Source organism: Gopherus evgoodei, chromosome 2 (genome assembly GCF_007399415.2).
Source record: "Gopherus evgoodei ecotype Sinaloan lineage chromosome 2, rGopEvg1_v1.p, whole genome shotgun sequence".
Taxonomy (NCBI): Eukaryota; Metazoa; Chordata; order Testudines; family Testudinidae; genus Gopherus; species Gopherus evgoodei.
In genome coordinates this window covers 118,992,765-119,017,417 of record NC_044323.1, presented here as the reverse complement: position 1 = coordinate 119,017,417, position 24,653 = coordinate 118,992,765, and the positions used below count along the sequence as shown (strand labels likewise).

Here is a 24,653-nt window from a genome sequence, read left to right as displayed (position 1 = left end):
TGGCTGAATTCTTTTTTCTTACTTGGCTTTTGTGAGCACATGAACAGGGTCATTTTACAGTTTTAGTGGTTATTTTATCAATTCTTTGCAAGTAAATACAATAGCACAGACCTTTACAGAGTAATTGGATTATGTTTAAGAACTACATACAGCAGCACAGATTATATCATGCACTATCAATTTTTGGAAGATAAATAATGCAGTCTCTCTCCTGGGGCCTCTACTTTATCAATAAATAATTAACATAAAAAAGCAATGGTGTTAAGTAGTCCTAATTAAATGTTCTGTCCATTCACCATTATGCATGGGAGTATGAGGAGGGAGTTCAGAGTGAATAATGTAATTAACAGGAATGCACTGTGGCAATGGAGAACCAGCAGAGTCATGTATCCATGTGAGGTCTCATGTCTTGTTCACAATCCAATTGGGAATGTTGCTGGTTTTATTGACAAGCTTGCATTCAAGAGTACAGTGAGGTTTTGTTTCCTGATCCCTGTTACCTTGATCTTTGGCAGGCTAGTTACAAGTATGTTTGTTAGGAAGTTAAGTGCTTTCTCTTAGAACTTCATCTAGTAAGTCTCTTAGAAATGACCTTCTCCACACCCCTCGGGAACAGGAATCTTGAAAAAAATGTTGTTACCTAGATATTATGATATTTAACACACAGTTCCCCAAAGTAGGTAAACTACTGCATGCACGTGTACACAGAAACAATAAATATGCTGCTGGTTTTGTTCTCTCCCATCTCTTGTTTCTCCCTTGTTTCATTTTCTCTTTTGCTAATTCCTTCATTTTCATTAGCTCTCTCCTGTTTTGCAATTTCTCCCTTCGCTTTTCTCCCTTTTCTGTTATCTCTGTCACTTTCTTTTCCGCAGTCTCATTCTCCCTTGCCTTCTGCTTTATTCTCAGTTTTCCCCAACTCCACTTACAGACCCTCCCATTTCTCTTCTCCTATCCCTCTTTATCTTTTTCCCATCTTGGGCTGTGAATACATCAGCTATCACAACCCAACCAATACTTGTCAATTCTTGGAGACTGTAATAACAGCAGAGTAGAAAGAATATGAAAATAAAAGCAGCAAAGAGTCCTGTGGCACCTTATAGACTAACAGACGTTTTGGAGCATGAGCTTTCATGGGTGAATACCCACTTTGTCGGATGCATGTCATTCACCCATGAAAGTTCATGCTCCAAAACGTCTGTTAGTCTATAAGGTGCCACAGGACTCTTTGCTGCTTTTACAGATCCAGACTAACATGGCTACCCCTCTGAATATGAAAATAATTATCTTATATTTTAATTCTATATCTCTCCATAAAAATTTACCTATTCAATTTATGTGATATTACAATGATTAGGGAAAAACAGCAAAGTTCCAGGGTCAAATCCTACCCTTTGCTATATTGGTGTAATTTTGCAGGATCTCCAACAAAGTTAGTGGAGTTACTCCAGATTTACACCAGTGTAAATGAAGCCAGAATTCCGACTCCCCCATGTTTGGTACAGTCAGAGATATACCACAGATTCCATATGAAATGCAATCCTGTATGGACATTAACAGTATTAAGCTTTTTCTAAATTGGCACTGAATAACATTTGTGAATGTTATTAAAATTAATCCACTGAATTAAGAGAATTTATGGATATTACACAAGCCACACATATCTAATTCTTACATTTAAAATTGCCTGGAATATTTTCAGATACCATACTGCCATAATGAAGCAAAGATTTTAATAGATTCTTCCCTTTGAGGGACTAAGATACTCAGAGCACTAAAGATCCAATCCTACCCCTTTAAAAGCCGTTCAAAGTGCAGGCTTGGATCCCTTTCTGAAGTAAAGTATTTTTCCTCTATGTAGATTGTACCTATTGGGTGTCTGGTCCTCGATGTAGACTGTACCTATTGGGTGTCTGGTCCTCTATGTAGACTGTAGCAGGGTGCTTACCCTGCTCCTGCCCTGAAAGGCTTAAAACAGCCCTGGGGAAAGGTTGTGGCTGGGAGCTACTAAACTGGGCTGATTGGGAAGTGGCTGCAGCTGGGCCACGCCCCAATCAGGCCACAGCTGGACTGTATAAAGAGACTGGGAGACAGGAGCTCAGAGGGCTGTCCCTGTTTGTAGAAGGAGATGTGCCTGGCTACAGGGACCTAGACACAGGGTACCTGAATCAAGCAGGGCTGGGGAAAGGCAGAGGAGCTGGGGAGCTCCAGCCTGGAAAGCCCCAGGCTGCGGCCTAGCACAAGGCCAACAGGTACTGGGGGTTGCAGAGGACAGCCCAGGGGCAGGCCAAGGCAGCAGGTCCAAACCTAACCTTACCAGTGATGAGTTGGCTGATACTGCAGTCTGCCCCAGGGCGTGGGGCTAGATGATGACTGGTAGTAGCCATACACTGAAGAGAGGTGGGGACAGAGGGTGGGGGTTTCCCAGGAAGAGGAGACCCTGAAAGAAAGGGGTTACTGCTGGGGGCAGCACCCCAGGTAAAAGGGGTCCTGGGAGGGACATGGGGGGACAGAGGATAGGCGGATCACCGGCCTGCAGAGGACGCTCCGGAGCTGAATTGAGCTAATTCCCAGAAGTCACCAGCAGGAGGCGCCGCAGGGGTGAGTCCGCACCTCTACAAGACATAGATAATTTGATGAATTTTCAAAGATCCAGACCAGTCAACAGAGTCACATTGGGGATGGATTTGGTCCTACATGTTTTCTATTTTAAGTGACATACTTTTATTGCAAGTTATCAGGTTCCATTCTAAAAACTATTTTTGCAACAACGATCACTTTGGGGAAATAACAGGAAAAAAATAAAACGTCAATTCTTTAACATAAGTATATGTTGTTGGATATAATATTGACATTTTATGCATACTGTGAGCTGTGTATGAAATTATCTTAAAATTACTTTGTCTTTATAATGGTGAAATTCAATTCTGGTCAGATTTTTTTTTCCCCTTTGGAAGGAAATAATAATTTGTTTTGTATTGCCACCTGCTGGAAAAGTTGAGAGTGCCTAAGAATTGAGAGGCCTGATTTTCAGAGAAGCTCAGCATTCCACAACTCCCAATGAAATTTAGCCCTTGCAAAATAATTTTACTTGTGCAATAAAGGACAGTGTGAGGGGCAGTTCTGGATTTGCCATGCCGCCATAGCGCCGGGCCCAAGCTCAGAAGGGGGCCCATAACACTCGCTTCCTCCTCTCTGCAGAAATGGAGCCTCAGAGCAGCCCAGATCCAGCATGGGAGTTGAGACCCCATGGGGCCCAGGGAGCTGTAGTTCCTTGGCCAGCTCCCTGCCTAGAGAGCCTGCCATGGAGCAGGGAAAGAACGACATCTCCCAGCATTCTCTTGGCCGCTATCAACAGGAAAGGGACAGGGAAAGAGTGGGGAAGCTAAGAGACCCCATGGGCTGTAGCTTGCTGTGAATGGAGAGCTGGCTGTTAGAAGGGGATGGCACTGTGAATGGGGAAAGAGGGTGCCCAAGGAGTAGAAGGCTTTGGCTCAGATATCACACTCAGAAGACTTCCCCAGACTGGCTTAAGGATGCTGGTGTGACCTTGCCTGGCAGCCCCCAAAGAAGGAAATGGGTGGACTAAATGGACAGTGCCCCTCTCTATCTGAAGCCCAGCAAGGGATGTATGTGGATCCCACTAGAAGTTGAAATATAGGTAAGGAAAGGGAGGCTCTACTAGAGGACCTGGGCAGCTTCAGATACAGTACAGGAGGATTTCCACTTCTGAGCCATGAAAATAGAAATTGACTTTTCCTTTCCAGATTTATCTAATATTCAGGAAGGGAATTTAGCACCTGCCTTCCAGATTTCAACACCCTCAAAATTCAGGAGTGCTCAAGCTCAACTGGGGCAACTGTTACTTCATTTCTCCCAAATTAAATATGCTGATCCACTGTAATTTGCTGTAGAAAAAGTAGGATAAAATTGAGCAACAAATGCTGGGGTCTTCTCAGTGCTAACTACGACTGGAATTGCTATTTTCAACAGCCATTACCATTTTTATTTATTTATTTAGTTTTGTTTGTTTAAAAAGAAGACTGTGATATTGCACTGGCAAATTCCCCAAAGAAATGAAGAATGGAACAAAGGAATAATAAAGGCACCTTAACTTTTCCTCATTTATGTAGGACAGTCTTATAATATGGATCCAGATATCTTCCAATCACAAAAGCTGAAAATTGTTCCAATTTACGGCAGTTCTGTAACCATGCGGGAACCAGTCCTGTCTGTGTTCCGTGCACATCCAAAATTCTTACTGAATTCAGAAGTGCCTTGGGCGGGGGCCCACAAAAGATTAATCTTGCCTGGTGAGGGGGTCTCTACCCCACACAAGGCCTGAGTAGGAAAAAGGGTCCAATTAACCCCATGCCAGGCCTGGAAGAGAGTCAGAACTGATCAGGCCTAATAGCTGATGAAGCCCAGTCAGGGGAGGAGCTAGGATAGGCATGAAAAGAGAGACCAACCATGGGGCAAGCAACTGAAAGAGAGCTGGTCTAGAGCTAATCCCTGAGATGAGCCATAAGGAGTCACTTCAGCAGTAAGGAGTAAACACTGTGACAATTTGGTGGAAAATATGTGTATGATAGTTGCCCCTGGTACAAGGGGAGCATGAGAGGACATAGTAGCAAATTTAGGAAAAAAGAGACAATGGAGCCACAGGGCATGAAGGCCTTTTTTGGAGAAGGCCAGTATACCCTTCTAAGCTGGACTCCAGCGTTTTTGCTCCCATCTAACTGAGGAAGAAAGGCAACCAATGGGGGGAGGGATAGCTTATGGGGGGAGGGATAGCTCAGTGGTTTGAGCATTGGCCTTCTAAACCCAGGGTTATGAGTTCAATCCTTGAAGGGGCCATTTAGGGATCTGGGTCAAAAATCTGTCTGGTGATTGGTCCTGCTCTGAGCAGGGGGTTGAACTAGATGACCTCCTGAGGTCCCTTCCAACCCTGATATTCTATGATCCAGGCACTGCTCACACAGGTCCTACAGAAACAGTGGGGGTATTCAATGAAACTGGTGCACCAGCAACAATATTTATTTAAGATCCTCCGGGAAGTGAGCAGGGGCTGAAGAGGCTGGGAGTGGAAAAGAAGTTCCAGGGCCAGGAGGCTGGTGACCAGGCCGAGAGAGTGTTATGCCTGGGGGCAGAAGGGACACCTGAAAAGGTAATGCCCCTACATATAAGGATAAGAAAGCTAGTCATGAAATAAGGGATGTAGGAAAGCTTCAAAAAGTCCCACTTGCTGAGGGAATAGTAAAAGAAAAAACAGTTACCTATTCCGTAACTGTCAGTGTTCGAGATGTGTTGCTCAGGTGTATTCCACAGTAGGTGTGCGTGCTCGCCTCTTAGCGGTACCTGTAGGAGGGGAGCACCGCTGTGACCCCTGGAGTGGCGTCTCTATAATCACACTATAAGGGGAGCTGCACACTCGCCCCACCTTCGGTTCCTTCTTGCCAGACAACTCTGACAGAGAGGAAGGAGGGCGGGATGTGGAATACACCTGAGCAACACATCTCGAAGAATCCATTTACAGAACAGGTAACTGTCCTTTCTTCTTCAAGTGATTGCTTATGTATATTCCACAGTAGGTGACTCCAAGCTATATCTGATGGTGGTGAGTAGGAGTTTAAAGGTTATCAGGACAGAGTACTGCCCTACCAAACCCAGCATCATCCCTTGCTTGGGAGACGATCGCATACTGTGAGGAAAAAGTGTGGACAGAAGATGACGTGGCAGCCCTACATATGTCCTGGATAGGGATGTGGGCTACATAGGCAGACAATAAGTCTTGCGCTTTCTTAGAATGCACCTTTACGGCGGGGGAACCCCTGCCAAGTTGTAACATGTGCGTAAGCATGACGTGATCCAGCGGAAAAGGCGCTGGGTGGAAACTGGTTGTCCCCTCATACGCTCGGCCGAAGCAACCAACAATTGCAAGGATTTCCTAAACGGCCTGGTTCGGTCCAGGAAAAAGGCCAGCGCTCTACGTACGTCTAGCGTGTGTAAGCGGCATTCCTCGTTGGAGGAATGGGGCTTAGGACAGAGTACTAGTAGGAAAATGTCCTGATCCATATGGAAGGCAGATACCACCTTCGGGAGAAACGCAAGGTGTGGGCGAAGCTGGACTTTATCCCTGTAAAAGACCGAGGTCAAGGCCCTAAGCTCCAAGACCCAACAGGCTGAGGTGATAGCCACCAAGAATGCCACCTTCCATGATAGGTGGGACCAGGAATACGTGGCCAAGGGTTCAAAGGGAGGACCCGTGAGGCGGATTAGCACTAGGTTCAGATCCCATTGCAGGACCGGGGCCCTGGCGTACGGGAATGCACAATCTAGGCCTTTTAAAAAGCGGGAGGTCATCTGAAGGGAAAGAAAATGAGTGACCCTGCACTGGAGGATGGAAGGCTGAAATGGCCACTACACGTACTCTGATGGAGGCAGGAGCTAGTCCTTGGGTCCTAAGGGACAGGAGATAATCGAGAATGAGTTGGAGGGATGCGGATGTCAGGGAGGCACCCCACTCACCCACCCACCTGGAGAACTTAGACCATTTGGCAAGTGGACTGTTTTCTGCTTTCCAGCAGAATTTGTCTGACATCCTCCAAACACCTTCCCTACTCATAACCATGGAGCAACCACGCTGTCAGGTGAAGCGCAGCCACGTTCGGGTGGAGAAGGCATCCCTTCTCCTGGGAGAGGAGATCCAGACAAAACAGCAGCCTCCGCGGGGGGGCCGCTGGAAGTTGCACAAGGGTCCCGTACCAACGTTGGTGAGCCCAATCCGGGGCTATGAGGATAACTCTCGACCTGTGTGCCTTCACTTTCTGCAGGATTTTGCCTATCAGAGGAAACGGTGGAAAGGCATAGAATAGTTGGCCTGACCACTAGAAGAGGAATGCATCCAAGATTGCCCCCCCATCTGCCTCTGCCCTGGAGCAGAACTGGGGGCAGCGTCAGTTCTGGGCAGTAGCAAAGCAGTCGACCCAGGGAGCTCCCCAGTCTCGGAAGAGCTATTGGGTGACCTCCTAATGGAGTGACCACTTGTACTGGTGGGCAAACACCCTGCTGAGGTGATCAGCTCACACATTGCGTGCGCTGGGTAGGTGGAAGGCCCGTAGGGAGATATTGTGGGCTATGCAAAACTCCCATAGGTCCAGGGCTTCCCGGCACAGGGCCAAGGAGCGCATGCCCCCCTGCTTGTTGTAATACATCGTGGCCATGTTGTCCGAGAGGACTCTGACCGCCTTCCCATGAAGGTGTAAACTGAATGCTATGCATGCTAGGTGTACTGCCCTGAGCTCCCTGATGTTTATGTGCAGAGACAATTCCAAGGTTGACCATCTGCCTTGGGTTTGAATGTTCCCTATATGGGCTCCCCATCCCATGTCCAAGGCATCTGACACCAGGTCTAGTGAGGGAAGGATTTCTCAGAAGGAAATCCCGTTCAGCATGTTGCTCGGGAGGGACCACCATTGCAGAGCGGCCACCATGTTGGGTGGTATCGTGACTACCTTGTCCAAGCTATCCCTGGACTGGGAATACTGGGAGGCCAACCAGAATTGGAGGGGCCTCATTCTGAGTCTGGCATGTTGCACCATGGACATGCATGCTGCCATGTGACCTAGGATTTGAAGGCACACCCTTGCCGTCATCACAGGGAAGGTTGTGACCGAGGCTATGAGACTTCTGAGTGTCTCGAACCTGTCCTGGGGAAGAGAGGCTGTGGCTTCTAAGAAATCTAGCAGAGCTCCTACGAAGTGTATGCACTGAACCGGTTCCAGTGTGGACTTGGCCTCATTCACTATTAGGCTCAGACCCTCCCATGTGGACAGCAGGAATTGCATCTGGGCCTGTATCTGGGACCGAGAGTTGATCTTGAGGATCCAATCGTCCAGGTAAGGAAAAATTTGCAGCCCGTTCCTCCGGAGGTGGGCTGCCACCACTGTCATGCATTTGGTAAAAACCTGGGTGCCGTGGAAAAGCCAAAAGGGAGGACCGCAAACTGGTAATGGTCCTGCCCTACCAGGAAGTGGAGGAAACACCTGTGACCCTTGAAAAAATGGATGTGGAAATACGCATCCTGGAGGTTTATGGACACAAACCAACCCCCCAGGTCTAGGGAGGGAATGATGGAGGTCAGGGATACCATGCGGAACTTGTAGTGGACCATAAACCTATTGAAATTCCGCAGGTCCAGGATGGGCCAGAGCCTGCCTTTTGCCTTCGGGATCAAGAAATACCGGGAGTAAAACCCCTTGCCCTGGAATTCTACCGGTACCTTCTCCATCACACCCAGGTTGAGGAGGCACGCCACCTCTTGGCTTAGAAGAGGGGCATGTTCTGGGTACCTGAGGACCTCCTGGGACAGGAGGTGATGGAGGCAGGGGTGAGGCGAACTGCAACATGTAGCCCCTGGAAATAGTGCTGAGGACCCACAGGTCCGATGTTATACGGGACCACACCACTCGGAATGCAGATAAACGGTTGCAGAACACAAAATTTATTAACTGGGGGGCTTCCATGGCAACAGGCCCAGTGGTCCCCCGCAAAGAGTCAAAACCGTCTTTTCCCCTGCTTCTTGCCCTTCAAGGGGCCTGGTCGCAGGGCCGAGCGGGACTGATGCTGGGAACTGCGTCTCTGCTCCCTCAGTCTCTTAGGCAGGGGTTCATATCTGCCCCTAGTGGAAGGTGCTCGGGTCTGCGGCCTAGGTTTGTCCTTTGCTAGCGGGACATATAGGCCCAGCATTTGCAGGGTGGTGCGGGAGGTCTTTCATCTCATGCAGGTGGACATCGGTTTGGTCTGCAAACAACACTTTCCCATCGAAGGGAAGGTCCTGCATCAGGACTGGGACTCTGCAGACAGACCGGACAGGAGAAGCCACAACGCCCTATGCATGGATATGGCCAAGGCCATCGAATGAGCTGCCATGTCAGCTGCGTCTGAGGCGGCCTGGAGGGCTGCTTTCGCCACTGCTGCTGCTTCCTCAACCAGAGCCTTGAACTCCTTTTTATCCCGCTCCAGGAGAGGAGGCTCAAACTTTGGCAGAGACCCCTAAAAGTTAAAATCATAGTGGCTCAAGAGGGCTTGGTGGTTGGCCATCCTGAGTTGGAAGCTCGTGGAATAATAAACCTTCCTGCCAAAAGAATCCAGTCTCCTGGCATCTTTGTCATTGGGGGTGGGTGCGGGCTGACCATGGCGTTCCCGGTGGTTCACTGACTCCACCACAAAGGAGTTGGGTACCGTGTGGGAGTACAGGTACTCGTGTCCCTTAGCTGGGACAAAGTACTTCCTCTCCGCTTTTTTGGAGATGGTTGCCAAGGAAGCTGAGGTTTGCCATAAAGCAGTTGATATGTTGGCTACCTCTTGGTGGAGAGGTAGGGCCACATGGCCTGGTGCCGAGGAGGATAGACATCTCTTCAGCCTGGAGCTGGAGGCCCGCTTGAGGAGCTCTTGAGGAGCCTTAAAGTCCTCCTGTAGAATGGGCGGAGGGGCCACTATGGTGTTCTCCAGCACCAGCGAGGGGGCCGGTCCAGCTCCCAGGGCATCGGGAGGTGCCGATAGTTCAACCCCCAAGACCGAATTTGAGTCCAGTGCCGCCAGCTCGGTACCTGTCGACTTTTGACTCTATTGAGGGGGGGGGGACACCGAATGGGCCTGGGATGCTCCGGCTACTGAGCAGGGTCCCACATGGGTGGGCAACTGCGGCTGCAGTGTCCATTGACATCATTGCCCCTGCCACAGTGCGCCCTGCCACTGACCGGCTTGGGTTCCAAGCAGTGCAGACCGCTCTCAAGAGGCGGTGCAGCTCGGGGACGGGAGGCTGGGTGCCGAGGCCAAGGTCACCGTTGACCGCAAGGTGCTGTAAGAGCAACAGGAGCGTCTATGGTCATGTCGATGCTGACCTCGAGATCTGGACCTCGACGACGAGAAGCGGTACTTTGTCCGAAGTGCTGCTCTCGTAGTCATCCCGGCGGTCATAGCTATGACCTTTCGATGCCAGTAATGCTGGAGGGGAGCTCCAAGCATGGTGTCTGGTGGAGCGGGCACTTGAACCTGAGAATCTGTGACGATGGCGTTGGGATTTGCTCCTGTAGCTACGATTCGAGGAAGAGTGTCGACACCGCTTGTCTCGGTGCCTGCCTGGTGCCATGTCCGGTCGGCGCGCTGGTGCCGGGGCCATCGCAGATTTCATCAGTAGGGCCCCGGAGCCAGATATTTCTCTCTCTCATTTAGTTTGAGGCTTGAACGATCTACAGATTTTACAGCGGTCAGTTATGTGGGTCTCGCCCAAGCAGTGGAGACAATGAGTGTGCGGGTTGCTTCTTGGCATGGAACTGCGTCAGGAGTCGCACGACTTGAAGCCCAGGGCACGGGGCATGCCCCACACCAGGCAACTAACTAAGGAAGTTATCCAACTATTGGAGAAGACGAGTACTACTAAGGCTACTAGAAGAGCTACAGCGAGGCTGGAGCACAAAGTTCCAACTACCGTCATTGGCGGCAAGAAGGAACTGAGGGTGGGGGGGTGCACAGCTCTCCTTATAGCGCGATATAGAGGCACCACTCCAGGGGTCACAGCGGAGCTCCCCTCCTACGGGTACTGCTAAGGGAAAAACTTCCAGCACAGGTGCACGTGGCGAGCACGCATACCTATTGTGGAATACACATGAGCAATCACTCGAAGAAGGGACCTGTTTTTCCTGTAGGTAATGGGGATATGTGAAGAGGCATTGTCCCCTCAAGAAAAAAGAAAGTAGTCAGGAAAAGGACATAGTGTCAGTAAAGGAACAGAAGGAAGAGTCAGAGGCCCATTGTGTGTGGACAGTGGCTGTAGAGAAGGTGTGGGAATTATGAGGACGGAAGGTGAGGAGAAATTGGAGGGAAGAAAGAGTCCCCAAAAGACAAAGTTAAATGATACTGAGACCAATACGGAGGGTAACCAGAATACACTGGGAACTCAAACCCTGATCAAAAGGGTGGTGGGAGAATCTGCGGAATGAGGGCAAAAGCAACAAGAGAAGTTAGTAGCTGCAGAGCAAGCTTTGCAAATTGCTTTGCAAGACTTAAAATTTCAGAGGGATAAATATCAGAACACAATGGAGGAGAAAGGTAGATTGTGTCTCATGGTGGACAAGCTAGAGCAGGAAAGAGATGACTGGTGGCCCAGCTCCGACAACTCCAGGGGAGAAGGCATCCGCGTTCCTGAGGGTTACAAGGTTACCTCAGAGGGTATGTGAGAAATGATGTAAGAAATAGTCACAGAGCATGTCTGGTTGCATTCACAGAGGCAAACCATCTCCATTTAATGAACACAATATTTCAAAAAGAACATTGGGACTGGAAATGGAAAAGCCTAGATGGAGTCACACTGAATCAGATTCATTATGTATTGACGGATATCGGAAGAATCTTCAACGATGTAGCGATAATAGGAGAACGAATAATTTGCACAGGCTCAGTCCAAGGAGACTTCAGGGCAATAGCAGGTGGAAAGGAGGGTGAGAGTGAAAAGTATATGGGAAAATTCAGTAAAGGTTGAAAAGCCCACCTGAAGCTGTGGAGGTGCAGAGAAATACAGCACAGAGGATGGAGATGCAAAAGGAGGAGACGAGTGAAGCAGGAAGTATTCAGGAAAGATGAAGGAAAGAAAGGGGAAGCAGCTGGGAAACAGAAGGAAAGAGGAACGATCAGATTTCTCAAGAGAGACTTGTGAAAGTGACTAGAAGGAGGAGACAGCAGAGAGAATGGATTGGTTAAGGAAAATAGAGAAATTGGGAATAGTGGGGAAGGAAATATAAAAGAACAAGAGGGAGAGAGGACAAGGCACAACTGGTGCTGAAAAGGGAAATGGAAACTACAGGAAAAAAAGGGTAAAAGGAAAGGATGGAAGGGAATGGAAGATAAAACAGAACACAGTCTCTTCATAAATGAATTATTTCCGGAACCAGCTTCCATCAAATAGAAAATGGAGAAACAAATACATCAAGGCACATGTGGGAAAACTCACTCGTGAACTGGCAAATGTTCTAATTTACAAGAGTGTCTCTGACAGGGCAGTCTAGCATTACTGTTTTGTACTGCCTTGCAAGAGACCCACATGAGATTGTTCCTGCCAGTCTATCAGCACTGGGGTGTGCAGTGTAGGGGAGTGGGACGAGGAAGGTTAGGGTTCTTGGAGAACACCACCTGAGTGCATGATAAATCTCTATGGCTCAGCAGGCACTGAAACAATGCTAAATGTGGAGGCACATGGCCTAATTTTAATCTTACTTATTATGGTAGCGTCACTACATTGACTGCAGTGGAATTACCCTGATTTACAGCAGTGTGACTGCAATGAGAATCAGGCTCATTGACCAGAGTGCAGATGATGTGACTTTCAGTGCATCCACCAGTTGCCACTGCGACCCAATTCAAAGTCTGTGGATGGAACTGTTTAAAGCATAGAGCTCTCCAAGCAGTAACTGAAATAAGAGAAGGGCAGTGAGGAGAGTAGTACGGCTCTCTCACTTGTATCCCCAATTATTTATTTTTTCATCAAGCTAATTTTAAGCAGGCTGCGTCTGCGCTTCTTCATTCTTCTGCTGGCTGTAGAATGACCTATGGCTAGTGAGCTTTGTCTATTGTTTCAGTCTCAGTCACAAAAGCACTCCACACAGAAACACATTTTTCTTTTACTGGCTAAAATGAATAAACAGAACAGTGTCTTACCTTTATAAATACGACCTAGGCCTCTGTAGTCCATTTGGTCTGAACAATTAAAGACAACAACATATTTTCCCAGACATTTGCCCATGTCTTTAGTTGTTTCTGTTTTCCCAGTACCTGCAGGTCCTGCTGGAGCACCACCCATACTCATTCCCAAAGCCTGAGCCAATGTGATGTAACATCTGGAGACAGATTGAAAAACAGCATTAACATTAACAGTAATTGGTGTGTATCGGGAAAAATCCTGCTTTTCCTTTATGTTGATGGGAGTAGGATTTTGCCCCCAAAGTGGATACTATACTCCTAGTGTGATTACCTGTCAGTTAAAGGAGTTATAACGAGTCTGTCTGTACAGCCTAAATATTCATTGCAGTAGCTGAACTCCACATCAGTGATTTGGATGATGCATTTGTCCACATCTTCAATAAAGTAAAATCTGGATTGTTTCTGCCATTCAAAGTCAGATGGAGATTTAATATTCATACGGACCTGTAACAAAAGAACAAAACCGTTAGTGTAGATGTGATATACTATAATAAAAACATGAGAGGAGGAAGTGTCATATCTTTAAGTGCCCGCTTTCCATTTCCATCGATAGGTCAGAAAAAACACAATAGGATTAACCAACTTCCAAAGGGTTAATATACAGCAGACTTCAGTAATACTTGACATTGAATTAACCAATATGAAATACTCATTCAAAAATACTCATAAAAATTAATGAAAAATGACGGGGACAGGAAAAAAAGCCTCAGGAATCATACAGAACTTGGCAGTTTGACTTCTAGCTATCAATATTAGTTCTTTATACTTTTCTATCCTTATTTAGAAACTCATTTAGTATTTCTGTCTGCACAGTATATAAATCATTTAAACAATACATATCACCCTGAATTACTGCTCTCAGTATTCAGGATGTTTCCTTCAACCTTTTTTTTTTTGCTTCCTGTTTCTTAATCATTGTCTAATGCTTTCATATTATCTACCATAGGGAAGAATTTGATGCATTTAAAATTTTAAAAATAAACCAGTAAATCAGTTTAAGTTATTGTTTACTCTCCTTCTCAAAATACATGAAAGGCAGCTTCTTTAATCTTCCAGAAGCCCTTGCCTCAAATCAGGAAGTGGAGGCAGGGGCTGGAAATCACAAAGCTCAGTCTAAAGCTAAAAGGAAACACATTTCTTAAAAACTCCAATGATGTAAAGTCTTAAATTTTGAATCACAGGTTAAGGTCAACAGTGCTTTCCCCTTAGCAAAGACAGTTCTTGTATGCTGAAAATCAGTAAGAATTTTAAAAAGGAAAGGACACAGTCTATGAGTCTGACCCTCCAAACTGATCCACACGCATGCACCCTTCCACCTGTGTGGAGTGCTGTTGACTTTAATGGAATTCCACAAGGGAGTAAAGATCTGTGTGTGTGGCTCTATCGGCAAGATTGTACTCTAAAGTTGTATGTTGTGAAGCCGTGACCCCACTGAAGTCAATGGCAAAACTATCATTTCAGTGGGGCCAAAAATTCACTCTATGTTTTTAAAGCCCCATTCCTGCAATTTGTTTCAGGTGGTTGAATTGCTGCCCCTGAAGGAAGCCACAAGTGAGATCAATAGGGAGCCATCCAGATGTTACAGTCTGCCCATATGCAACTACTTGCAGGATTGGAACCTACATTTTTCTTAGTGATTATGTTAATGTTTTCACCCTCAAATAATTCAACACTGCAAACAAATAAGATACTTGTAATGTAAATCTTTTAAGATACAGTTAGAAAAGACAAGCCCGGATAGCATGCAACTATATGATAGTACTAACATCAGAGTTAAACAAAGTGAAGAAATATGAGATTTGCTTTTAGATTATTTCATATATGTAAAAAATGTTTTTCAATTAGAGAGCTCTTAAAAAAAACCTCACCAAATCATCAAAGATATCCTTCTGATGTACATGAATAGTGATTAAAGTCTCATATTTTGTGCGCTCCATCCTTGTCAGATTACGTGTTGTCATGTCAATCAAATCATTTAAGAGGTCGAGAAACTTCTGATTTGTTGTGTGCATGACCTTTCCCACACAGGAAGAGAACAGAGTTATATTAATACAAACACCCTTTGCTCTTTCAATCTCTAGAGGATGAACAGTTGCAGATATCTATAAATATATATCTCCTATTTTAGTTACATTTTGCTCCACCCTCACTTTGTATTAACTAGGGCTGCAATCCTGAATCAAGATCTACTAGAGCATACTCCCTGAGCCCCTGTGGACTCCCAGTGACTTTAGTGGGATGATACATAGTCTGCAGAGGCTATGCTAGCAGATTCCATTGCAGGTCAGTGGCCTAATGTAGTACACCTCACCTTTACCTGGTAGGATGCTTGTATTGTGTCCTCTTAAAAAGTAGTTAAGCCGTCAAACTTCAGCCTTTGGGTACTAAACTATACACATCAGCCAACCAGTATGTTCACTTTTGGGAAACATGAAGCTGGGATTCTGACTCTGTCCCTAGAACCACGGTAACTTTCAGAGGAGAAAACTGGTGTAAGGGACAGTTTAAACGTGCCTGAAGTAACACTTTATTTCTGCTACAAGAGACTGTGGAATAAAATAATGACTTCTTACATCTATAACAGGGGAGCCGATCCTGCAGTTGCGGTGATAAACTGGACCCCTGTCAATAACTCCAAATGGGATTCTGTGAAGGCCCAGGGGTGATGGAGTAGTTTGCAGCACTTAGGCCACAGTGAGTGCTTTGAACACATGAAGAGATGATCACATTGGGTTTTGTGAGGATATTTGCAAACCCAGACCTATTCCATATGCTGAGGAAAACTACAAATAACTGTTTTTTAAAGGAGGAAACAAGCAAACAAAACCAACAAGAAATTTTGTTTGCCAGTCAAGTTTGATTCCAGTTAAATGAGCTGCAATGGAACAAAAACTGGGTCCGTGCCCTTTTTGGCTTTGTATGACATAGAAAAATGGGGTTTAAAGTATTTCCCCCCTAGTCTGTGGAGTCTTGTCTAGTTTAATTTTAGTTAGTAATATCACAGTGTGGTAAGCTGTTTTCTTTAGCTTTTGCCTGTGTTCATTGTCATGGTAGGACAGTGTTACTAGCTCTTGGCTTGGTCCCAGTGCACATGTTCCTTAAACTGCTGTATTAGCAATCTTGGGCGATGTCTATGCTGGCAATTGAACGAACAAAACTTTTGCCTTTCACAGGTGTTAAACACCGCAAAGACAAAAGACTTGCTGTGACAAATTCCAGTGTGAACAGCGCACTTCCGGCAGGAGAAGTAGAAGTTTCTTGTCGGCAGGAGAGCCAACAAACAGCAGCTATACTGCACGACTTTTAATGGCATGGCTGTGGTGACACAGCCATGTCAGTAAAAGCTGTGTAGTGTAGACAAAGCCTTGAGCACTCCTCTGAGTTGCTTTCTCACATGCCTCTATATAAGTTCCAGAGGAGAGGCACTTATCAAAAACATCTGCGGTGCTGGAAGCATCTTTCCTGGGCATAAAGTGGAACCAATCCCCATCAAACTACCTTCCATGCTCCTCCTTCCCCCAAAAGAGCAGGAGGATGCTGGCACCATCCCCTCAAGCAGCTCCATGCACAGGAGAGAGACTGCTATTCCCTCATACTGGTGGCTCTCACATCCCCCAAACCAGTTTTGGGATTATAGTAGATGATGACACTCCCTTGACCCTAAGCTGCCCATTGTTCCCTCCCAAAGCTGGCAGCCACTGACAGTAATGTGGTGGGACACACAACATTAGAAACTGTTTTAAAGTTGGTTTTAAAGCAAGTGAGGATTGACCTTCTATCACTTCCTGTCATACTCCTTTCCTCTCTAGTTCACAGCATCAGAGGTTCTGAGCAGTGCCGCTCCATCAGCGCCAATATGGACAGCGGATGGAAGCAGGCAATGCACAAACTCCATAAGCTAGACCAGGGATTCTCAAACTGGGGGTCAGGACCCCTCTGAGGGTCACGGGTTATTACATGGCAGGTCGCAAGCTGTCAGCCACCACTGCAAACCCTGCTTTGCCTCCAGCATTTACAATGGTGTTAAATAAATATATGTTTTTAATTGATAAGGGGGGTCACACTCAGAGGCTTGCTATGTGAAAGGGGATCACCAGTACAAAAGTTTGAGAACCACTGAGCTAGACCTTCAGCTTATGTAAATCAGTGTCTTGCCATGAAGATACGCTGATTTACCCCAGCTGGGTATTGGTCCCATGTTACCAGTTGTCAGGACAAGTAGCGCAGTAGTGCAAAGAGCATACACAAAGGATGCTAACACTGTGGGATAGTATCACCACCATACATATCAATATGGAGGAATTTACAGGTCATTCCAGTTGCTTCCTTTTTATTTTGTCATTTCTACCTTCTTTTTTTTTTTAACTTGCACAGTGTGCACTGATCTAAACAATGCTATTAATTAACCCCTGAGGATTTGCTAAGTACAACCTTTTTGTCTGTTTTGGCATTGTTTAGAGCATCCTCTGCATCTCTGGTCCAAATCATTTGAATTCCCAGAAGACCAATTTGTGCAGGAAACATTGTCTGAAAGTCATACAGCTTAAATCCTGAATCACTAATGGCTATAGATGCCTGTCTAATGATGGAGTGGATTGTTTTCTTAATCCCATTCAGCAGCTGTCCCAGCCAGAATTCCACATTACCCTGGAAGACAAAAAAAGCATTTTTAAAGTAAGTTCCAACCCAGCAAAAACCCCACAGAAGACATTTCCTCCCCGGGACTGATGTTCCCATTTCCCACTTTTCTATTCTCTCATCCTCACAGTTGTGCCTGACCTGTTCTTCCAGATGCAGAGTGATGGATTAGGCAACTTCAGTGGTACAGGGGAGACAACTAGAAGGGTTGCTACAGAATAATACAAAGCCCTTCCATCCTCCCTCTGAAGCAAAAGCGCTTTGCCCCTGTACTGGGCAGCTGAAGGGTCTCTACGTCAGATTCTCAAATGGAAGCATGCTATGGTACTACTGCATGGAAGTGGGCCAGCCCTTTATAACACAGATTTGCTTTAAAGTAGTGAATGAAAAAAGCATAATATATTCTTCTATTACCTGAGCTAGAACAGGATCAATAATATTGACTTGTTCTCCTTCTTGAGATTCAAATAATAAAATCTGGTCATAGTTCTTTTCGTTAAATCTCACTCGATTAACATTGTCAAACAGACTCAGTAAATGTGCCTAGAACAAACAAACACCTGATCAGCCAAATAAGACCCATAAAACGATCTACAATGTTATTTTTAAACTGCATCAAAACCTGCAAGTTTAGAAGGCTAAATGGATCTTTCCACAAATAAACAAACTTGGGTCAACTCAGTAACAAAACGAAATCATTCATCATCCATTCCACTCAGTTTTTAATACTGATTATGAAGGCGGTTATTGCTACATAATTTATACCTGAATAGTGTGTGAATCTGATGCCTGACCAAGGATTTCCAGAAGTGCAGGATCAGATACAAAGAAAAATCTGGGAAATACTAATCGTTTCTTTTCCAAATACCCAGTTAATGATTTCTGACATATTTCCAGTTGTTCCAGCAAATGTGGTAGTAGCTGTGCCAACGTCTCATCTCCAACACAGCACTGTACTATGTTTGATGTCTCATGAGCTCTCTGCATAATCTTCTGCCAAGATTTATCAATGTTCTGAAACCTTTTGGCTTCCTGAAACACATTACAAATGCATTAGCTATTCCTGCTGCTTCCCAAAATGCTGAAAAATAAAAATATCCTGTAAGTGACTCTGATTCTATTAATCAGTATGTCCTCTGGATGGTCAACATTATGCATATTCTATTGGGGGATATCAAGAACAATTGGCCCATGCTGCCAGCCTCCATTGTCCACTTAATATATTTTAAAACAAGTACCATTGTGCTTTCTCCCATGCTGTTCCTCACACTTGGGAGAACTCCTCGTAAATATCTGTCAAGCTACCTCATTATCCTCCTTCAAATTCCCCCTTAAAACTTTCCTTTGTTGTGATGCCCAGAAAAAACTCAACAGTTAGGCTGCTGGTGCTGAGACCACAGCCTATCAAGCTGCCCCGCACTGTCTCATTGTTTCCTTGGGCTCCCCATTGGAATCCATCTGTTGGCTCTTGTCTTCTTCTAGGATTGTAAGCTTTGTGGGGCAGGGACCAAATTTTTCATTCTGTGTTTGTACTGCCTAGCATAACGGGGTCTTTGTCTGTGACTTCTAGGTTCTACAATAATAAATATAATAAATAAATAATAATCAGACAAGGTGATAGTTTAATATTCACTTTGCTGCTCGTGTCTGTTGAAGAGTATAGTGTGTGAATGTTTTTAGATTGCCTTTGTAACACTGGTAGATCCACAGAAATGCATCAGGTTGATGGAGAAGCAGTGCTTTTTGGCTTATGCTGCCTGGTATTAGCTAAAGTGGCTATACAGTAGGACTTCAATCAATCTCTCAGCAGAAAAGTCAAATAGCACCCTCCTCTAAAAATGACAAAACATTACTGACACTATGATTCTGTTTCCATTTACATCATTGCTTTTCCACACAGGCCACTCCTGAAAACAATTATTCACTTTCTGTTCCAATGTTAAACAATTATTTGAGTAAGATGATTCAAGGGATGGTCTAGACAATTCTTAGTCCTTCCATGAGTGCAGGAAATGAGACTAGATGACCTCTCAAGGGCCCTTCCAGTCCTACGATTCTATGGCCCATCCACAATGTGTTGTAAGTGAATGAAGCTGAATTTTCAAATCCTCAAAAGGCAAGAAAAGAACTATTTTTCTGAGATTTATTGTGTGAGTTTTTTTAAATTATTATTCTTATTGAACAATGGGAATAACATTCATGCAGTACACTTACAATAAGTGGCTTCTGCAATTATCAAATTCATAAGTATTCCTGTGGTGTTTAGTCATCTGCAAAAAACGCTTATTACCTCAATTATGAAAGTTATCCTATCAATAAACTGTAGGACCTAAGAGGCAATTTATTATAATCTTAATTAACAACTAAGAAGACTTTAGCTAATCACAGAACAAAATGTTCTGGGTTATGGAAAATGGAAACTATAGATATATAATTATAATGTCCTTGGCCTGAAATAAATGCAATAGTGTAGAATATTCTTGTTTTTATTAAATTACATATTTCTGACATCTTTAAGCAGCAGGTGACCCTATGTACCACGTGCCAAAATCTGACTGGCTGACACATGTAAACCTGCCAGCAGAAGCAGGAGCATGCAATGGAAGTTTATTGCTCTGATTCTGTCTCACCCAGAAAATCAGAGAGAGATCAGTCCTTAGGTTCTCTACAAGTAACATCACAGAAAGGCATAACAGGATACGGCCTGGTGAAAAGTGAACAAGATCCACATATGTATATACATTTACACCTCTACCCCGATATAATGCTGTCCTCAGGAACCAAAAAAATCTTACCGCGTTATAGGCGAAACCGCGTTATATCAAATTTGCTTTGATCGGCTGGAGTATGCAGTCCCGCCCCGCCCCCCAGAAGCACTGCTTTACCGTGTTATATCCGAATTTGTGTTATATTGGGTCACGTCATATTGGGGTAGAGGTGTATGTGGCTGCCCAGGCCTAGCAATGTCCCTATGCACAGCCCCCTGCAAAAGTTATTCCAACTCTTAACAGTACAGAATGCATAAATGAGGTAATTAAGGGCTAGTGTCAGACAGAATAAGGGATTGCATTATCACAGCATTAGCCAGAATTTATCTCTCCTCCAATGGGTGCTATAATATTTGAATAATACAAAGTGAATTGAGGTAAGCATTTCAGCCTTAACTTTAAAGTGTCTTGCTCTTGTAGGTTTGATTCAGGCCCTAAGAGTCCAACCCTGCAGACCTCACTCTGGAAAAGCTCCCTCTGAAGTTATCTGTGGTAATTCTTCCTGAGTAGAGTATGGTATAATTAGACTTCCTCAGTATAGACCAACTTCTTTTATTTAAAAGGTACTGTGGTTTGGCTAACCTCTATGGTATGCCTTCATATATTGCTATTGTAAATCAACATACCTGAGGCAGCTGTTTTGCAATGTCTCCACCAACAAAAACAGCTTCAAGGTAAATCCAGAGGTTTTGTACAGTAATCCAATTTTCAATTATTTCTGTGGTATTGGCCAATTTCTGGACCCACTGTTGGATTGTGGGCTTGAATGGCGCATTATACCTGTTACGTGAACATGAGTTAAAAAAAAGATTATGGTATTTTATTGCTACTTATTATATTTATACAATATATTCTTTTGTTAATTTTTATACCTGTTGCTCATGAGGGATCCCAAAATCATGAGACTATCCTCCATTAGAGCTATCTTCTCGGAAGTATCTGAGCCTTTCAGAAGCAATTCTCCTCTGGTTTTGAACTGGCCAAATGTAAAGACATGAGTACTCCACTCATTGATGACATGTTTCAATTTTGCTTCAATGTCCTTTTCTTTAACAGCACTGATGCAGATATCCTAAGTAATATCAAGTTACTGTGTTTTATTACACTGAGGGTAATGTAATATCTACTTATCAAAACAATTAAAACTCATGGGCCAAATTCAGAGTTCAAAGGGAATTGAACATGCTCAGAATAATAAATTAAAATAGATCAAAATGACTATATTGCAAGACTGGAATATGCTTCACCTGTTCTATGGGGCAAATTTTGTTGTCAGTTACACTTAGCTAGTCACATTTCAGTGATGTCATTGGACTTTTAAAAGTGCAACTGAAGGCAGAATTTGTATCTGTACATGAACTACCTCTCCATTCTGTGCTGGGGATGGAGGGGAATGTGCATTACTGATGTGAAAATAACCAGTAAATCTTAGAAAGAGGGGAGAGTCTGTATCCTCATGAGCCCCTCCGCGTGAAACCTGTGTATCTTAGGCTTGGCAGAAGCTCGAGGACATGGCTCCCTGAAGGGGGGTAGAGCTGTTCTGCTAGATCTTGTAGAAGAAAACCTTGTGACAGCTCACAGCAACATTACCTTCACATCTGCAGCTTCTGTTGCCCCTTGCAGGCACCAGTGGCAGCACAGTCACTAAAATGCCCAGGGTGTCAGAGGGGAGTGGGGCAGACACTTTGTGTGGATCACCCAAGATCCACCAAATTGGGCTACCAATCACCACAGATTCCAGGAAGCCCCAGGACTGCAGGGTGATGTCCCTGATCCTTTCACAAGGCTAAATAATCCTGCCTCCTGTAGAAAGCATCCATGCAGAGTGTTTGACTTAGTTTTTCACCTTCCATGTAGAATAAGACAACTTATTCCACAGTGTTTAAAGGGCTAATCTCTTGGCTGACAAGCTCCCAATATAACTTAAGTTAAAATGTTTTTTTCTCCTTTTTGCCATCCTTCTGCTCTTGCAAAAGCGACCAGGCCTTGTAAATCTAACATATTTGCTGGGTGACCAGGCCCAATAAACACAGAGGCAATAGATTTGTACTGGGTGCACATCACAAAAGACTACTTGTTTGCCAGCCTCTTCTGGTCCTGTGAAATAGTGGGTTTCTCTCTCTTCTTTAATATTATCTCAAACCACCCTCAATATATTAATCTAAGACCCAATCCTGCAAAGTGCCAAGCACCCTCCACTCTCACAGAGTTCAGCGGGAGTGGAGGTTGCTCAGCACCTCATAGGATCAGGCCTATAATGACTGATTTCTTTTACTCCTGTACGATACTAGAGACAAACAAAATTACAATAAGTAGCATCTAAAACCAGAGTGTAAATTAGCCTTACAAACAATAAGAAGAAATAATTGTTTAGAAGTGTTAGCTTTATATACCATCCAACCACTTTTATACTGCTCCACGATCAAAGGCAGTGAGCTAACCATTTCAGCTACAACCAGCTGCCAAATTCCATTCTCCAAAGGAACCAAACAAGCAAAGTCAAATTTGTTTACATTATTAAGCTATGTAGGAATGGAGGTCTCTGAAAGTGCAGAATCCCAGATCAGAAAGCTAGCCTTTAAATGCCAACAAAAGTATGTGTACCTCAATATCTTCCTTGTATTTTAACAATGAGGCATCCATTATGTTCTTCAGAGAGAAACTTTCAGAGACAACATCAAACTTATGGCCAGTTACTTGTGCAATTCTTTCCCAGTGTCTTGGCATCATTGCCTAGAAAAGTTCACAGGCATTAGAGTACAATAACATTTAAAAAGCTGTATTATTTTTAAGGGAGAAATTATTATGCAATTTTCCACTGAAACAGTTCAATACTGGGAAATGTCGCAATCTTCATTCCATTAAAAGAATTACATTCATCTAATCAAGCTGTGAAGTATTTTGTTTTTAGTTGCCTGTAACTAATCCTAATCAGATGTTACCATGCATACAGTTGCTTTGATCTTTTAAAAATGAAGGGTTGAAAGCATCTTATACACATAACAACATTATTTTGATCATCAAGTGAATCTTATCTTTAAAGTACCATATTGAACTAACTTTGTTTGCCATCATTTCAAGCAAAGGACAACTCTCAGCAAAATCATCAATCTTCTTTTTTAGGTCGTGAAAAGCTTGCCATTCCTTCAGAGCCTTAGGCAATTTACGAATTCTAAAAAGAGAATGGAATATCAGATTTGACATACCCATCATTCATCTTCTTTTATAACTGTTATCATCATCTCACCTTTCAATTTGTGGACAAAGAGATTGCAAATAAAACACCTGACTGCGACAGAGTGAAAACATCCCATAATATACCGAAAAAACCTTATGGAATTAAGATAAGCTTTACTGAGTTAAGTTAAACCTCACTGAATTAGAGTTAATACCTTTGCAGTACATTGTATTCAAAAGGAAATTGTGTATGTGCTACTCTGGAATTCTATAGCAAGGGGGATGAACTTCCTTAGTAATCAGCCTTCCAAGTCCCTCTAGAGAGGTGCAGATATACTAGTTCAAAACTGGATTCTCCAGAGGTCAACAGACAAAGAAAAGACTTCTGGATACAAAGCTTTAGCTTAGGCTGACTCATTCTTCCTGATCTGACAAATTGATAGGACCTCTGGTCCATGGAGGACCCCAGTCCTTAGGAGGGAACTGGAAGGACTTGGCCTACTTCAAGCTTCATAAGACTGTGGGCTCATTCTGAGATGAAGCTCTGACAAATGTGTGATCACAAAGAAACCCTTAGGACAGAGTGATGCCTAGTAAGCTTATTAGCATACGTGTAGGTTCTTTTATTGTTTTTTATGTTTTCTCCGCAATTTTTTTTACCTTAAAAATAAAGTAGCCTTGCTTTGAAAGATCTGTGTAGTAACTTATATATGTAGCAATTACACTGTTATCCATCTCTGAAGAGAACATAAGCAGGTCTGTTTGGGCAGATTGTCTGTGCTGGGAATTACACAGTGAAGGCAGGCAACTGTCCAGCCTGAAAATACCCTGGTCAGAAGGGAGAGGGATGTATGTCTCCACCCAAGAGAGGCCACAGCTGGGGATCTGGAAGCCTGAGTGTGGGTGCCCTTGCTGGAGCACTGAGAGGAAATAGAGGTGCAGTTGCCCTGAACTGTGAAATTGACTTAGATATGAAAAAAAATTAAGGTAATGAAAACTACTTGAAAATTGTTTCTCTTCCTCCCTCCTCAAAATGTAGGCCCCAATCCTGCAAAGATTTTACCATATATCTGTAGCTTTATACATTTAAATAGTCCATTGGCTTCAAGGAGGTTACTCGCATGTGTAAAGTATGCAAATATTAAAGTCTTTGCAGGATCATGGCCTTAATTATTAATTTGCAAATAGACCCATTTTTGCAAACATGCACAAAAGATATCCACTAGCGAAGGCATGCCACTGAAAGAGCTAATTCCCTAACCAACCAGCAGGAGTCGCTGCTGTGGTGAGTCTAACCCCATTACAGGGCCATAA

The 24,653-nt window shown here is 44.2% G+C and overlaps 1 protein-coding gene across 2 annotated transcripts in view; it reads right to left on the bottom strand.

Moving 5' to 3' along the window:
- The window catches only part of LOC115646112 (dynein heavy chain 5, axonemal-like), a 297,132-nt gene that overhangs the window by 169,067 nt on the left and 103,412 nt on the right, over positions 1-24,653 (bottom strand). For both annotated transcript variants that reach the window (XM_030551608.1, XM_030551609.1), the window contains 10 exons: positions 23,223-23,334; positions 22,767-22,895; positions 21,035-21,234; positions 20,789-20,942; positions 18,160-18,426; positions 17,809-17,937; positions 17,188-17,403; positions 14,625-14,771; positions 13,028-13,200; positions 12,715-12,893 (listed from right to left, as the gene is read on the bottom strand). In XM_030551608.1, coding sequence (XP_030407468.1) covers positions 12,715-12,893; positions 13,028-13,200; positions 14,625-14,771; positions 17,188-17,403; positions 17,809-17,937; positions 18,160-18,426; positions 20,789-20,942; positions 21,035-21,234; positions 22,767-22,895; positions 23,223-23,334 — 1,706 coding nt within the window. The remainder of the gene's footprint in view (positions 1-12,714; positions 12,894-13,027; positions 13,201-14,624; positions 14,772-17,187; positions 17,404-17,808; positions 17,938-18,159; positions 18,427-20,788; positions 20,943-21,034; positions 21,235-22,766; positions 22,896-23,222; positions 23,335-24,653) is intronic.